Source organism: Diceros bicornis, chromosome 12, assembly GCF_020826845.1.
Source record: "Diceros bicornis minor isolate mBicDic1 chromosome 12, mDicBic1.mat.cur, whole genome shotgun sequence".
Taxonomy (NCBI): domain Eukaryota; kingdom Metazoa; phylum Chordata; class Mammalia; order Perissodactyla; family Rhinocerotidae; genus Diceros; species Diceros bicornis.
Window position 1 is genome coordinate 18,272,257 of NC_080751.1, and position 16,363 is coordinate 18,288,619.

General features: G+C 35.3%; 1 protein-coding gene and 1 non-coding gene across 12 annotated transcripts in view; both read left to right on the top strand.

Moving 5' to 3' along the window:
- Positions 1–1,786: 1,786 nt before the first annotated feature.
- On the top strand, positions 1,787–1,857 carry TRNAG-CCC (transfer RNA glycine (anticodon CCC)). The gene has a single exon. It is a non-coding gene; the product is annotated as a tRNA-Gly (tRNA).
- Positions 1,858–2,166: 309 nt separating this feature from the next.
- Positions 2,167–16,363, top strand: part of TIA1 (TIA1 cytotoxic granule associated RNA binding protein) — a 28,068-nt gene continuing 13,871 nt past the window's right edge. For 2 of the 11 annotated variants that reach the window (XM_058551020.1, XM_058551018.1), the window contains exons 1-7: positions 2,167–2,421; positions 9,405–9,501; positions 12,607–12,705; positions 13,229–13,283; positions 13,456–13,488; positions 14,091–14,209; positions 14,722–14,809. In XM_058551020.1, coding sequence (XP_058407003.1) covers positions 2,396–2,421; positions 9,405–9,501; positions 12,607–12,705; positions 13,229–13,283; positions 13,456–13,488; positions 14,091–14,209; positions 14,722–14,778 — 486 coding nt within the window. In that variant the 5' untranslated portion in view covers positions 2,167–2,395 and the 3' untranslated portion in view covers positions 14,779–14,809. Of the gene's footprint in view, positions 2,422–3,876; positions 3,987–9,404; positions 9,502–12,606; positions 12,706–13,228; positions 13,284–13,455; positions 13,489–14,090; positions 14,210–14,721; positions 14,810–16,363 lie in introns of those variants that run through there. The other 9 variants (XM_058551019.1, XM_058551021.1, XR_009221655.1 and 6 more) reach the window with 9 other exon arrangements.

Here is a 16,363-nt window from a genome sequence, read left to right on the forward strand (position 1 = left end):
GTCCGAATGGCTATAATTAACAACACAGGAAATAAGTGTTGGAGAGGATGTGGAGAGAAGGGAACTCTCATACATTGCTGGTGGGAGTGCAAACTGGTGCAGCCACTAGGGAAAACAGTACTGAGATTCCTCAAAAAATTAAAGATAGAACTACCATATGACCCGGCTATTCCACCACTGGGTATTTATCCAAAGAACATGAAAACAGCAATGCGTAAAGATACAGGCACCCCTGTGTTCATTGCAGCGTTATTCACAATAGCCAAGACTTGGAAGCAACCTAAGTGCCCATCAAGGGACGAATGGATAAAGAAGATGTGGTATATATACACAATGGAATACTACTCAGCTACAAAAAACAATGAAATCCAGCCATTTGTGACAACATGGATGGGCATTGAGGATAATATGCAAAGTGAAATAAGTCAGAGGGAGAAGGTCAAATACCGTATGATCTCACTCATTAAGTAGTAGATAATAACAACAATAAACACACACACAGAGACAGAGATTGGATTGGTGGTTACCAGAGGGGAAGGGGGGAGGGAGGAGGGCGAAAGGGATAATTAGGCACATGTGTGTGGTGATGGATTGTAATTAGTATTTGGGTGGTGAACGTGAGAACATGATGTAATCCATACAGAAATAGAAGTATAATGATGTACACCTGAAATTTATACAATGTTATAAACCAGTTACCGAAATAAACAAAAAATTTAAAAAATTAAAAAAAATAAAAAATAAAAAATAAAACCCTTTAACATAAAAACAAGTAAAAAAAAAATGGGTGAATTGTATGTTATGTGAATTATATCTCAAAAAGCTGTTAAAAAATTCTATCCAGGGCCGGCCCTGTGGCTTAGTGGTTAAGTGCATGCGCTCCGCTGCTGGCGGCCTGGGTTCGGATCCGGGTGCGCACTGACGCACCGCTTCTCCAGCCATGCTGAGGCCGCGTCCCACATACAGCAACTAGAAGGCTCTGCAACTATGACATACAACCATCTACTGGGGCTTTGGGGGAAAAATAAATAAATAAATAAAAATTAAAAAAAAAATTTCTATCCACTATTAACATTTGTCTCATTCATCCTCAAAAGACTAATATTTGATATCTTTCAATAAAATCCAAAGAATGTGTTACAGATTCTAAAGACAATTCCAAAAACGGAAATCCAAAAGTACTGTAGTCTAAAGGAACTACTTCAAAGAGGACATCAGATTTTTGAATGCGTATATTCTTCTATTTCTTTAAAAAAATTTACATAATTTATAAAATGCAATACAAAATGCATAATGAGTACACTGAACCACATTTCAGAGCCCTGATTTTTCTGCCCCACTGGAAGAGGACTGAAATTTACATATCTTCTGACTCATTTAGTTTTAGGATTCTTGTGACCTATTCGAATTAAATATTTCTTAAGTATTTTCCAATGTACATTGAATATACCAAGAAAATGCAAATAGACAGAAAATTCAGCAACGATCTGGAAATATTTTCCTGGCTCTCAATAATTTAACACCAACAAGACAAATTCTTCTTGAAACTTTTTTTTTAAGTAAAAAAATTTAATTGAGATTTTTCTGTACAGAAAAAGTAAAAACATCCATTCAACTGTATTGGGATGAGAGAAGATAAATCGCTTCTTATATCAATGAAAAACAGCAGAGTATAGACTCTCAATAAACTTTTATTTGTACATGAATAAACAAATCATCATCGTAGGGGAACGAACGTCTGCTTGCACTCAGCCTTAAGATATTTCAGCGCGCTCTGCTACCGTCAGCGCCGCTGGTGTAGTGGTATCATGCAAGATTCCCATTCTTGCGACCCGGGTTCGATTCCCGGGCGGCGCACGCAGTTTTACTCTTGCCACCTTTAAAACAAAGTAATTTCAAGAGTTCTAAACATTTATAGTTTTTAATTTTCATACAGATTTCTATTTCCTTATAATTCACAGTTGAAACATTCGAATTCGGAACTGGAAGACAAAAAAGTTTACGCAAGTCCTGAAATAGTTAACCCCCACGCCTGCGCAGTCTGAGACAGCCCAAGCGTCGGGTGGAAGAGCGGCTGCGCAACAAGTGAACCTATGGGTTGAGGTGTAGCCTGGCGGCCGGAGGGTTGAAAGTGCAGGATTATTCTGCGCCTGCGCAGCCCGGGTCACTTCGCTGGCTGCTCCTGGGCTCCCGGCTCGCCGCCATCTTGTTTTGGGGCTTCATTGTTCGTGCTGGGTCGGGCGGTTTCGTGTAATTGCCGCCGAAAAAGGAGGCAGAGTAACCTCCGGTCAGCCGAGAAACCCCGCTATCCCGCAGCCATAGCCGTTCAAAAGATTTGGGAGGTAGTAAAGGGTAGGGAGCTGGACCCGGAGGCGCCGCCGCGACAGCAGCAGCCATGGAGGACGAGATGCCCAAGACTCTGTGAGTCTGGGGCAGCGCTGAGGGGGGCGGGATGGTGGTCGTCCCGGAGGGAGGCCTCGGCGCTGGGCCGCTCCCCAGCCTATTGTTCTCCGAGGACGCCGCGAGATCATGGTTCCCCTCCTTGGCGCACACTTTGATATTTAGGGACGGAGAGCTGGGCAGTGAGAGGACCAGGCGGAGGGAGAGGGTTCGACCCTCTCCACCTCATTCACCTGAAGGACACCTCAGCGTGGCCTTTGGCCTCGCCACGGGCCCTCTGGGGTCTTAGGCCTGGAGAAAAGACTTTTTCATTCAAACCTCGCCTTAGAACTGGGCGAACCTTCTTTTTTTGTCCCATGCTTTCCTTTTTTCCCGCCCCTCCTTGATTAATCTCTTGATCTGTACAGCCGCCTCCCTTTAATTTTACTTTGATTTCCTTGTGAAACTCTTCATTTTCTTCTCGTTGATAGGCAGTTTTCTCTTGAGGCTGCCTGTACTCATTTTCAGTGAGGTAAAACTTTATTCTTACAGTTGCCAACTGGGAAAAAGCCAGATGTTTTCCTCTAACCTCTCTGGTTTTCCTTCTATAGCACCCCCGACCCCGACCCCTTACCAAAAAGCCTAAAACCGGAGTCCCTAAGGATTTTGAAACTGCTTTTTAAAAATGGAAATCTCACCCGGAGGTATATATCAACTGAGAGGAAGTGGATTTAATACATTTTTGTCATCGCTTGCTACTTTTGTGATTGACATGTTGCTGAACCAGCGGGCAGTGTTTAGGCAGCAACAGTTGATAAATATCAACATATTTAGTCACCTCTGAGAATTTTTAGAATTAGTGTCAAATGAATTCAGTTTGGGATATTTTCTTTGTCGTGTAGCTTCCCCCACAGCATTTTCCTTTGTTTTTCAAAGTATTTTCGGATGAGGTGCTCCTGCCTTTGTTGCTTTTCTCTGAAAAAAAGAAAAAGCCCGATGAATTTTTGACATAGGTTTTTGTTTTTATTCTTAGAATACTGGCAGTTTGAGAACTCTATGCGTAAAAAATATAATTTTAGGTTTCTCTTTGCAACTCTCTAGCTATTACAGTTGTTGTTATGAAGTACAATGTAATCAATTATTTTTTCCATCACCGAAAAAGTTTCCATCTTGTAATCTAAATGGGAAATATAGTCACACTTGTTTCCTTAATAGATTAGTAAACTTTTTCCTAGTTTATCTGATAATCTGTTAGTTACCTTAAGTATCTTTTTAATAGGATGCAGCAATTAGTGCATGACCTTTGTTTTTTGAAAGATTATATCTGTAGATGAATACTCCCTAAACTGTTAGCCTCATAGAGTTTATGGAAGCATTTTTTTCACCTTGCCTCTTAGCTAGAAGTAATGATAGCCAGCAGCATATTGGATTAAGCACTGCTCACCTTTTATAATGTCTTTAAATTTAAGATTCTTATATTATTTCGGAATTTTTAATTTCAGAAACTGCCAGAAATATCTGGGAACGTAACGTTTTTAGTACGTTGATTTGGGACTATCAGATAATGAAGACAACTTCAGCTTTCTCAGGCCAGTCTACAAAAGCAGGTAGTTAAATAGTACTAGCTTGGGGACAGGGGACCAACCATTGCAGGAGAAATAATGAAGGAAGTTTTATTCAACAAATTCTTACCTAAAGCTTGTGATTCGCCAGGTTCTGTGTTAAGTGCTGCAAGTGCTTGTTTAATGCTCATCAGAACTCTGCGGTAAATGAGTACATGTTTAAGCTGAGGAAAAGTTAAGCTTAGACTTTAACTCAGTCAAGGTCATATACCTTTTTGTTCATCATCCTGCAACTCTACTGTCCTCAACTTTTAACTTACATTTAGGACTGCTTTTGCCTTGCATCCTTCATTAGAACACCCCATCCAAAAGTTTTTCCCCAAAGTAGTTCATGCTCTAACACTTCCTCTTATCTCTTCACTTCTACCTCCCCAACCAAAACTCCCATGCTTCCAGTCAGACCAATCTTGATTAAATATGAGTAGGTACCAATCCTTAAGTTTTCCCAGCAATATTTTTACCTTTAATATGAAATGTTTGTTTTAGTGACCATGGAAGTCAGGGGCTTTTAGTATGTTCTTAGCACAGTGTCTGATCCATGGTAAGTGATGAATAAATTTGCTTTAAAAACTGGTTCAATTCCAAGCAGTGAATCAAGATTTTACTCATTCTTGAGTGTAAAATATAGTCTGAATCTCAGTATCAATCTCAGTATCAGCTGTGTACTTAAATGGCTCAGAGGAAATGCCTTCATTTGCCACAAATGAGTGTTCAGCATCACCGTGTTAGGTTAGAGATTGCCAGTATTCAATTTCTCATCAGCAGTACTTTGGAAATGTTTGTGAGAATTGGTTTGGTTCTGGATATGTTTTGAAAATAGAGCAACAGCAATTACCAATGGATTGGACGTGGGATGTCAGAAGGGAGTCAGCAATAAGGTTTATTTACAAATGTGTAATATCGGTCATCTAAAATGTTAGTATGTTGCAAAGTATAAGTAAAAATGAGAAGAGTCTTGAGAGCATGGATGTCTTAGGATGTCTTCTGGCATAATAGTAGATGCATTTTTTCAGACTGGTTTATGTTTATGGTCTGATGCCCAGGTGAAGGAGGTGCTAGCTAATAAAATAAGAGGGTTTCAGCTGTCATGCAACAGACTATCCTTTGTGAAGAGTAGACAGTTATTAAATAATAGTAAGGTTATGATGCTGGTGTATAGTATATATATAAGCATTTGCTGTCCTACATAATTAAATAATTAGTAAAAGACAAACACCTTTTCCCCCTGAACTAGAGTCAGGCAAAATGGGATAATTTCCTAGCAAATTGCAAATGTTCAAAAGTAATTCTGAGAGTATACAGTTATCACTTTAACAAATATTTATAGAGCACTTACAGTGTTACAGGCAGGGTCCTAGACATTAGATATATAGTAGGAATAAAAGCAAAAACCTCTAAGGAATTAATCATTAGATTAAAACCTATTTATTCATTTTCTTTTATTCATTTTATTCATTTGCTTTTCACTCATTTTTCACAGAGGCCTCATGTCAAATTCTGCATTTTTATATAGTGATTGTGGCTCAAAACAAACCCAGTACAGCATTCTGCTTTGTAAAGTTTTTTTAGGTAAATTCTCTAGAGCTGTGCTAATAAAAATGAGATTTTAAATGTTTTGGATTCCAGTTGTATAACTATTTGAATTTAGTTATCAGCCTCATAAATATGTATTAAATTGATGTGAAATCCTATCCCTGGCAGAACTGTCAAGTTTTGACTAGTAGCATTGATGACTTTTCCATTGAATTTTCTCAGGTAGCTTTTTATTTTGAAAAATTAAAAACCTACAGAAAAATAAAAATAATACATTGAAGACTTGGGTACCTTTCATGTGAACTTACCAATTACTAATAGTTAGCCAAATTTGCCTTATTTATGTATATTACTTTTTTGCTGAACCATTTGAGAAAAGATCATGACACTTACAGCCTAAATACCATATATTTCTTAAAAACAAGGGCATTCGCTTACATAATCACAATACAATTTTCATATTAGGTAGACTACATTGGTACAATATTGTTAACTAATATACAGTTCATATTCATATTTATCCAGTTGCCCAAGGAAGACATTTTTAAGTTCATTGAAGTCTCTTTGCCCTAACAGTTAATTCTCTTCTACTCCTGTCCAGTTCTACATAAGGGTGATACATGATCTCAGAGATGATATAATAACTTTCAGCATGGGATACTTCAATCCATGCTGTTAACAAGAAGTCCATGGAATAGCTAAAAACAGATATTTTAATGTGATTCCAAAAAACAAAATTAAGCGTTTTGAAAAGTACAAGCTATTTAAATGTAAGAAAATTACATTTTTGTTTAGTAGTCCTGTAGACATCGTGAGAGGGAACCTTGGCTTGCAACTGCTCCAGTATCAATTTTTGTATCAGTCAGGATTTTCTTAAATACAAGCAGTAAAAAAAAGCATAAAAGAAATATGTTAAAAAGATATTGGACACTCCCAGAATTTGCAGGAAGCTTATGGAACCTGACTTAGAAGATGTTCATTAAAGAGAGACAACTGACCATCCAGAAAGGATACTACTACCACATCCCCTGAGGACCAGACACCACAGCTTCCACTTGCACTGGACGTTGGGCTCTACTGCTGTTTACCAGCAAAATGGATTCTCTTCAATCTCTGCTTCCTTAAGCCCTATCTTTATCTTCTGTGTTAAGGACTAGTGTCTCTAATTGAACTAGCCTAGATCCATGCAGGGGAGACTACAAAACCATATCTAGCCTTTTCAGCTTCTGTAGAGGAGTCAGGCTCTGCCATAGGGTGAAGATTTCTCTAAAAATAGGAAGGAAAATGTTTGGCAGCCAAAAAGAAAAAAATAATCCACTACACATGTAACTTAAATCCTTACTGTTGATAGGAAATCCTTTGGCTTCGGAAACAGAATGGTATGTGACCAAGTATGAACAACTAAAGAAACATTTATGTATAAAAATTAGAGTGAACTTTTTAAAGTATAGAACATTCTAAAAACTATAAGAAACTTGTTTATTTTTCCATTGAAAGTATTTTAAGTATAAAAATGGTCTGCAGATTTCAGATTTGGGCTTTCTGTCTCAAACTAGTATTTATTTAGCAAGTAGACTTGGAAAGTAACATCATTAAGTTGTTTCTAAAAATTTGAGGTAAGTATTAGTGAATAACTTATTGGTAAAAAGCAAAAGACTAATGGGTAATTTTTATTTGCACAAGAAAGAAAAGGAGATTTTTGTCATTTGATTTCTTTGGTATGAATATGTTATATATGTTACTTGTAGTTTACGGTATTGATGTCAAAGGTTAAGAGTAAGTTGTTTGTGTAACTTCCTCTGAAGACCATTTCTCCTAAACAGTTAATGTAGAGTTAATTGGTAGAGGCTCCTGGAGCTTATAGTATACAACAGGCCACGTTAAATAAACAAATGTAAAGGCATTACAAACCCTGGTGCTTTTTAAAGTAGCTTATTATTTTTTTTATTACCTATCTTCAAACTAGGTATATCACTCAGAAAATATTTCTCAAAATCTTAGACAATTTTGCAAAGAGTAAATGATAGAACTCAGGTTCCCTAAATACTATCTGTTTCAGCAGCCCGGGGTTCGTGGGTTCAGATTCTGGACATGGACCTACACACCATTCGTCAAGCCATGCTGTAGTAGCATCCCACATGCAAGATAGTGGGGGACTGGCTCAGATGTTAGCTCAGGGCCAATCTTCCTCAGCAAAAAGAGGAAGATTGGCAACAGATGTTAGCTCAGGGCCAATCTTACTCACAAAAAAAAAAAAAAAAGAAAAGCTTGACTAGATTCAAGTTAGTTTTTTTGATTTGAATACTTCATAGGTGATATTGTATAATATTGTACACAATGTCTCATTGCCCATCTATAAAATGATTTAAAGTTTGATCACTGGGTCAAAGTCATAAACAGCCAAAGTTCTTACTTTTTAAGGGGGGGTTTCCCTTTGCTATTTTTAAGTAATCTATGTGATAACTTTGAAACCCTGCAAATATCCATTTTCACACCAACATTTCACCTAATGGTTTTGCATCCATTGATGCTTCTTGCCTGAATCAGTTATTTCAGTAGGGCTTACACATTACATTGTTATACTGGCTGTCTACATTTATTGACTACCATTTCTCTGTAAAGAAGAGCTTTTCCCTCATCAGCTAGAGCTGTTAGATTATACTGTACTGGAGTTTCTACTCAAAAGGCAAGATAAATGCTTAATTCTTTCCCTTTAATTACTGATTTTCAGAAGAAGAACTTGGTATAATAATAACCTCTAGTACTGGAAAAATTGCTGTTGGGTAGATGTTGCTGTTGCTTTTTTGAGTATCATTATTCCACCTGATGTTTTAATGTTGTTCATTGTTCCCTGAGACTCACCACTTCTCCTTTTGCCATTTTAATGTATTCCGGTGTCTTTGTAGTAAGAACTCAGTATGTTTGTTGAATGGGTAAATGGAAGGAAGAAATTGAATCCTCACTTTCTGGCATGTATAGATGTTTAGTTTTCTGGGGAGAGAGTCCATACCTTTCATCATATTCTCTGAAGGATTCTTGGCAGAAGAATGAGAAACTATGGTTATTGGGAGACTGCATTCTCTGATTTCAGAAGTGATTGCTTTTACCTCTAACGTGTCTAGAGGCAATCTCATTTCAAAATCCCATTTTGAAAGTTTATTTATAAACCTTTTAAATAAATGTCATCCCAGTTTGCAATACACTGTTTACACTAGTTAAGTTTGTTACTCACCAAGTCATATTATCTGTTAAAGATCTCTCCTGGAATCTTTGTACTCCCTCTCTGCTTCCACTGATCAGTAATATTCATTGAAAGGTTTCCCATCCCTTTGTGAGCATGTATGACACCTAAGTGATTTACCCATGATTTTTCAAAAATATGTTTATTGTGTAAACCAAAGTATACCTAAATTGGACTGTTAGGGGAATCATGCGAATTAAGAATTGAGGAAAATTTACTCATTGATATTGTAGAAGTAGAAATAATTGCATAGCTTCTCAGGATTGATTGTATAAAATGTTCTATATATCTAATGATTCTTTTGAGAGATTTTTAAGCGTATCTTCCTAAGGTAAACCTAGAAGCTTAGAAAGAAACAACAGATTTAATTTGCAAAACCTTGAATAAAACACACACGCACACAAGCTTCCCCTGTATTAGCAGTGTCTAATATATTTGCAAGTAACATCTTAAATCTGTTTTGAAAGAGATGTTGAAGATTTGCAAGCTTTTATAAGCTATTCCCAAACACTGTAGTTTAAGGCAAAGATCTACCTATTCACAAAGTTTTATTTTTCAGTAAGCAACTTTAGAAACTGATGCAAAAGAAGCAAATTTAAGATGGTAAATTGTTTTTCTTTCTGTTTCAGATATGTCGGTAACCTTTCCAGAGATGTGACAGAAGCTCTAATTCTCCAGCTCTTTAGCCAGATTGGACCTTGTAAAAACTGCAAAATGATTATGGATGTAAGGGTATTTTACTTAGTTAACTTTCTTCTTTTTTTAATGCATTATTTAAATCCATTGCCTCTAGGAAGTCTTAAATTAGTTTATACAGTCTAAATTCATGGGGACTTTAGTGAATTTGTAATAATCAATTTTGGCCACTGAGTTTAATTTGTTTTACTAGGTAAAGGAAGAAGAAAATAGAACTAATCATTTCTAGAGCAGGTGAGAACTGTGTGTAGGCTCTTGTTTTAAGGTGCATTGAGGTATGAGAATTGTTTATTTTATTGTGGTGTCAGTTGATTGGCTAATCTAGAAATTCAGTTATTACAATTAGATTGGGAGATTGGGTCAAAAATAATAGACATTTGATCCTGTGCAAGTATTTGTTTTTAAGGGTCACGATTCAAGTTTTTCTTGCATTGTGGCAATTCCCATCCATCAAACCTTTTTGTATAGAAAAAACATTGAATTCATTCATCTAATTGGTATTAATCTTGAATCATAACGTGTATAAAAAGACAAATCAAAAATTTTTTGATGGGAAAGACAATGCTAAAGAGAAATCTTTTTCTTTTTTTTTTTCGGGTGAGGAAGATAGCCCTGAGCTAACATCTGTGCCAGTCTTCCTTTCTTTTGTATGTGGGTTGCCTCTACAGCGTGGCTTGGCAGGTGTAGGTCCGCGCCTGGGATCCGAACCCATGAACCGGGCTACGGAGGTGTAGGGCACTGAACTTAACCACTATGCCACCGGGCCAGCCCTTAAGGAGAAATCTTTTTATCTTGTGGTCTCTCCTTCCTGTAAAATTCTGGTTTTCTTTTCCCCAAGAAAGAAAATCATGTATGTGTATCTGCTACTTTCTCTTCTATTGTAGTCCAATATAACTCTTTTTTACTTGGTATTTTGAAAAGTAATTGTTTAGCCAATTGGCTTTGGTTTGTTGTCTTAGATTTTAAAATATTAAACCTTTCTCCTAATGAGACAGGGTCATCTACACATAATATAGATGGATTCAACAAATGTTTTTGTCATTTATACTCTTCTTAAGTGTTTTCTTATCACATTTAATATCTGTATGCCTTTGGATAAAGAAGAAAAGATCTCTGTACCCATAGAGAAACATAAAAGAGAGAGACAGGAAATGATGGAGAATTTAAAACCAATCTTTCCTTGATCTGAGTCTCCTTCCTTATGCCAGTAATAGCATTTATGGAATACTTGGTACCTGTTAGTTATTTTAATGCTGATGCATTATCACAAATGCTCGATAGAAACATTATAAAGCAGATGTTATTCCCATTTAATATATGCAGAAATGAGGCAGAGCAAGGATGTAAAGCCAGATTGATCTGAATATAAACCTTCTCCATTGGTTTGTACGCTGCTATTCTCCTCTCCCTGTCTGGGTCATTCTAGATATTTGCCTGGTAAAGACCACTAGGCAAAATGTTAACGACTGCCTGACCTATAGCCTTTGCCACTTTGTATAAAGTTTGGATTTTGATCACTCAAAGGCTTAGATTAATGCCTTTGAGTATTATTATTATTATTATTATTATTATTATTATTAGTCTAAATTCTAGTTTAATCACTGTTGGCCTGATGTTCATGTTTATGAATTTTATACTCCCTGAAGTATAATGGCTGATAATGTGTATGTTTAGATTCTTTTTATCTAAAAAGTACAGTTTTTTCAGGGTGCAAATTAAGTAAAATGAATGTTCTTTTTCATTTGATTGCTCTACTCTTAAGTGTAAGCTACTTTTTCTGACTACATTCTGATGCCTGTCAACATTGGTCTTTGTAGTAGAATTCCCATTAAGTGTGGTGTTAGTTTGAATTATACAATATTTAAAACATTTTTTTATTCCCTAATGTTTTTAAAATAAACTAATGGATAGTCTCAATATCATCAATTTTGTAGCTGCCTCCTTGCTCTAAAATTCTTAAAAATCATTGCCAGTGACTTTTTTAAACTATTAATTGTGCTTGAAACAAAATGGTATATTTCTTTCTTCTAGTCCTTTGAATTAGTTTCTTATTTTAACAATTCTGCTTAGAAGATGATGGAAAGAATTTAAAAATGGACTATAAAGTCATTTGGTATTTTGCACTGATAGGTGTAAAATATTAGATGTTTTTTCTGCTTCTTTAATTTATAGTGCAACATCCAGGCTTCACTTATCATTATACCTCACTTACCTTGGAACACCAGCAGAAAAGAGGAGAGAATTTTTGAGACTCCTAAGTAGAGCAGAAATTGATGTCAGAAAGTCCACATTCTAAAACCTGTTCTAAAACTTTACTTACCAAAGAACCTCTTCAGTTTTCTGTTTTTTGTTTTTTTTGTGAGGAAGATCAGCCCTGAGCTAACATCTGATGGCAGTCCTCCTCTTTTTTTTGCTGAGGAAAATCGGCCCTGGGCTAACATCCGTGCCCATCTTTCTCTACTTTACATGGGACGCGGCCACAGCATGGCTTGACAAGCGGTGCATCAGTGCGTGCCGGGATCTGAACCTGCGAACCCCTGGCCGCCGAAGCCGAGCGCATGCACTTAACTGCTGCGCCACCAGGCCGGCCCCACCTCTTCAGTTTTCAAAACCTATTTACTTATATTTCAGAAACAGGTTTAAGAAGGTTGGCTGACGTTTTCTGTTACTCAGCAGGTTAGAAGCAGCAAGGATATATGTACATTTATAGCAATAGAAAGTAACATGTAACAGGGAAGGGACAGAAAAATCATTAAAAGCCAACACCAAGACTTGAGACATAGGAGTCTAGTCAAACTTAACCTCTGTAGCTTAAAGAAATGATTATATTATATGATGATGGGGAGACTTTATATATATATATAGCTATATATTTCATCCATCCATAATTAGGACACTTAGTCATTAATAAAAGATTAAGTTATGTATAGTAGTATAGTATGACTTGTTGAAGAAGACAGCTTTCTATAAAAATAGTTCATTTTTAAGTGTTTACTTCCTTATCTAAAGATTTGCTTGTGGAATGGACCTTTCATTCTTCATGGCCTGATAACTGAGATGGATAAAACTTTACGTAATTTTCAGATAATAAGACTATAAAACTTAAAGTTGGCTTTTATGTTTCTTCTTCAACAGACAGCTGGAAATGATCCATATTGTTTTGTGGAGTTTTATGAGCATCGTCATGCAGCTGCAGCACTAGCTGCTATGAATGGGCGGAAGATAATGGGTAAGGTAAGCTATCATAATTAAAGGTGACTTGCACTGGAAAATTTTGAGTTGTGTATAGTTTTATTTCCTTTTTAGAAGCGTTGTATTCACTTTACAGCAAAATTTCACGTTTAATATTAAAAAGATGAGATAAAGCTTTTGGAGGTCGTGTTTATGTTAGTATTCTTCATGGTGCCTTGCACGTGGTAAATACTAAAATATTTGTTGAATTACTCAAGCTTTGATGAAACATCTAGAAAGATTGGATACTAATGGGAAGGAATAAAAGGAAAAAAATTTATTGGTACTTTAGATAAGAAAAGTTAGTTGAGTGTTAACAGAGAAGTATGTTAAATTAGCATTTGTCAACATTATTTGCATAAGTGTAGGTTAAAAGATAACTATTGAAACTTTGACCAGAACTGGTATCCCCTTGAATGTTTCATATCAAACATATACCTTCCTATGTGTTTGTAGATGCAAATCTTATAATATCTTATTTTGAGCTTTTTTATTATGGAGTATAAATGTAGAAAAATTTTTTTAGGAAGTCAAAGTGAATTGGGCAACGACCCCCAGCAGTCAAAAGAAAGATACAAGCAGTAAGTATATTTTATACTCTTTGAACTTTTGTTTTTATTGTACACAGTAGTTTTATTGTAAAGCATATAAACATCATACATGTTTGCAGTAATGTTTTGATCGTTATCCTAAGATATGATTGAATGTGTTTGTGTTAATAAATTTAAGAACAAATCTAATCTTTGTCATCAGGTAGTACCGTTGTCAGCACACAGCGTTCACAAGGTAATTGTATCTTCTTAAACATAAAATGAAATCTCTTGAAAGGGTATTCACTAACCACCTGAAGTTTTTTTGTTTGATATTGGGGGGGAGGAGGGTGGGAGGAGGTTGTATTTCTATTTGTGTCTCTGGCAATATTTTTCCCCCTTCTTCCCAGTGTTGACCAAGTGTGGCTTGTCCACTGCTTTGGTGCTATTTCAAGCTCTCTGACCCACTTGGTAGCAGCTGATGCCTTAGAAATACTTTCACCACCTAAAGGGCAAGATACCCTACTTCCTTGAGGTCACAATCTGTGCTTCATACCCAGATCTTCCGATTGCTTGAGTTGCTCCTGAAACTGTGTTTCCCAAATGGCAACCCAATATGTTGCTTATGGCCTGCCAAGTGGGGGTAACTTTTCTTTCCAAATATACTTTGTCAAAGTTGATATATATGTCCATTTTAAAGTGTTGATCCAACTATTTTGTACTTTTAAAGTGTTTCTTTTTTTGAGCATTGTCTTTTTTGAAAAACTTCACATATGAGATCGTTGTTTCTCTCCAATGCTTTTTTAATGGCTCTGATATAAAGTGAAGGGATTACTGTTTTCATTCTGTTGCCTTCAGTCTTAGTTCACTTGCACATGGATTCACATAAACTGAATGGTGTAATGTCTGGGCAACCAAAACTGTTGGCTTTTGAGAAAACTATCAAATACTTTAACATCAAACTGTTGCAATGCAAGGTATTTCTTTGATTGTTCTTCACAAAATATGGTTAAACCAAATATATCATGTAGCTAGCTTCAGTAAATTGTCTTAACTGAGGCAAATCTAGTCTACATAACTCACAATACCACTATTTTATTTTAATGTGTAAAGCTTTAATATAGTGGTAAACGGGATAAATGTAAATAATTACTATTAGAATGGTGATTAAGTCATTAATTTTTTTTGCAAAACTTATTATATATTATTAGTTTATTTTCTTAGAACAGTATAATAATTGGCTGTAAGTAGAAATATAACTGTCAGTTTCCAGTTAGATATATCACAGTCTTTAGGAGAATCTTACTTGTATTGTCACCTTGATTCACTATGTTTAAAATTGATAGGATTTGTATAGATATAGGATAGTGTTTTACTTATACTTTAATCTATAAATTATTTTAAGAATACTTTACTGAATAGATTTTAGTATTTTTTAAATTCTAAAATTTTGTTTTTCTTTTCACCTCCCCTTCCTTCCCCTTATAAGATCATTTCCATGTCTTTGTTGGTGATCTCAGTCCCGAAATTACAACTGAAGATATAAAAGCTGCATTTGCACCATTTGGAAGAATATCGTAAGTAACAGAAGATAAATTTAAAGTGCTTTTAATTAGAAACAATCTTATGTAACAGTAATTTGAAAATCTATTGTGAATTTTGGACATTAATTTTAACACTTGAACATAATGTATTACATTGTTGGCAGACTACTCAAGCAGTTAACAGCCAAAGATTGTTTTCCCATTGATAAATAAATCTTTGGTCTTCAATTATCTTAAAATTCTTTTTCAGTTCGCATTAGCTTTTAAGAGACAAATTTGCTATATTGTACATATTGCTTTTTATACAAGTGTCTTGTTAGCTTGGTGATAATCTTTAGTAAACTTGTGCTGTGACTAAGGAATTTAGACCCTTTGGGCACTTCTATGATACCATGCATTTTGTGTTAATATATTTTAACAAAAAGAAACTTTAACAGCACTGTCTTGCTTTCATTTGTTATTAATCGTGCAGTTTAGGCCCTTTGTAAATAGCTCACTCAAGGTAGTATTCATCATAAAAGAACTTTAATATTTTTAAAAGCATGCCATAATAAAGAATAGTAAGTTCATTATAGTACTTTCTTGGAAGTAGTTGGTGAATTTGGAAAACAGAAATTTTTTAGGGTTTCTGGTTGTTTTATTATTGTTCCAGCTAGAAGAATAGTAAAAAGGAAACACTAGCTTTGGTTTGGTTTGGTGTACAGAACAACAACAGAGATGAGAAGGTGAGGAGACTGGAAAGTACATGCCAATAGTATTGGTGATGAATTTTGGGAGTTTTCATTTGAAGAGTTTTAGTTCATTGGTAGGAGGATAAAAATGTGTAGTGACCAAGGAATGGTCATAAATAAGGGGCCAACTTTAAAGGCAGTCACAAGATAAGGGTTTATAAATGAACTCTTCTGTTAGGTGGCATTTTTCTTTGTGTGAACTGATTAGGAAAAATAAGTAAGTTCTAATTTCTTGATTGTTCCTTTTAATCTGCCTTAGGATTTGATGATGGTTAGCTTGCTTTCAAATATCTAGACCTGGAGGTCTTAGCCTTTGGCCTCTCAAAGGTTTTTGTATTTGTTTTCATTTTGGTGTGGACTATCTTTGTAAGTTTTATCTTATTTTCAGAGTAGTCACAGGATCATAAAAGGATTAAGGAAAGATTAAAGAACCCTGATCTAGATCTTTGCTGCTGCTTCTTTAGAGAATCTTTTCAGAAATAAGTAAGAATTAAGTATATCTTAAGGCTAACATTTCCTGAAACTTAACTTTAAGAAGAAAAAAAAATTCTAAAATTTTACCAGATTAAACAGCTGTTTTGTTAAATGCTTTGATTTTGATCCAAGTAGCTTTTCTGAAAACCTGAGAATTTTAGTTTGGGATTAGATAAAAGTTGTTTAACAATTGGTGAGTTTAAGTTAAATGACATTCAAATTTTAGTAATTTCATGACTTTTTAATCATGGATCAATAATTTATTAAATATGTTGTTATAATTATAATCTGTAGATTTTCTTATGGTTAACCATGATTATTGATGTATATATTATTTTTTCTTGGTAAGGCCTTTCTTGAAGTTTTACAATTTTCAGTTGAG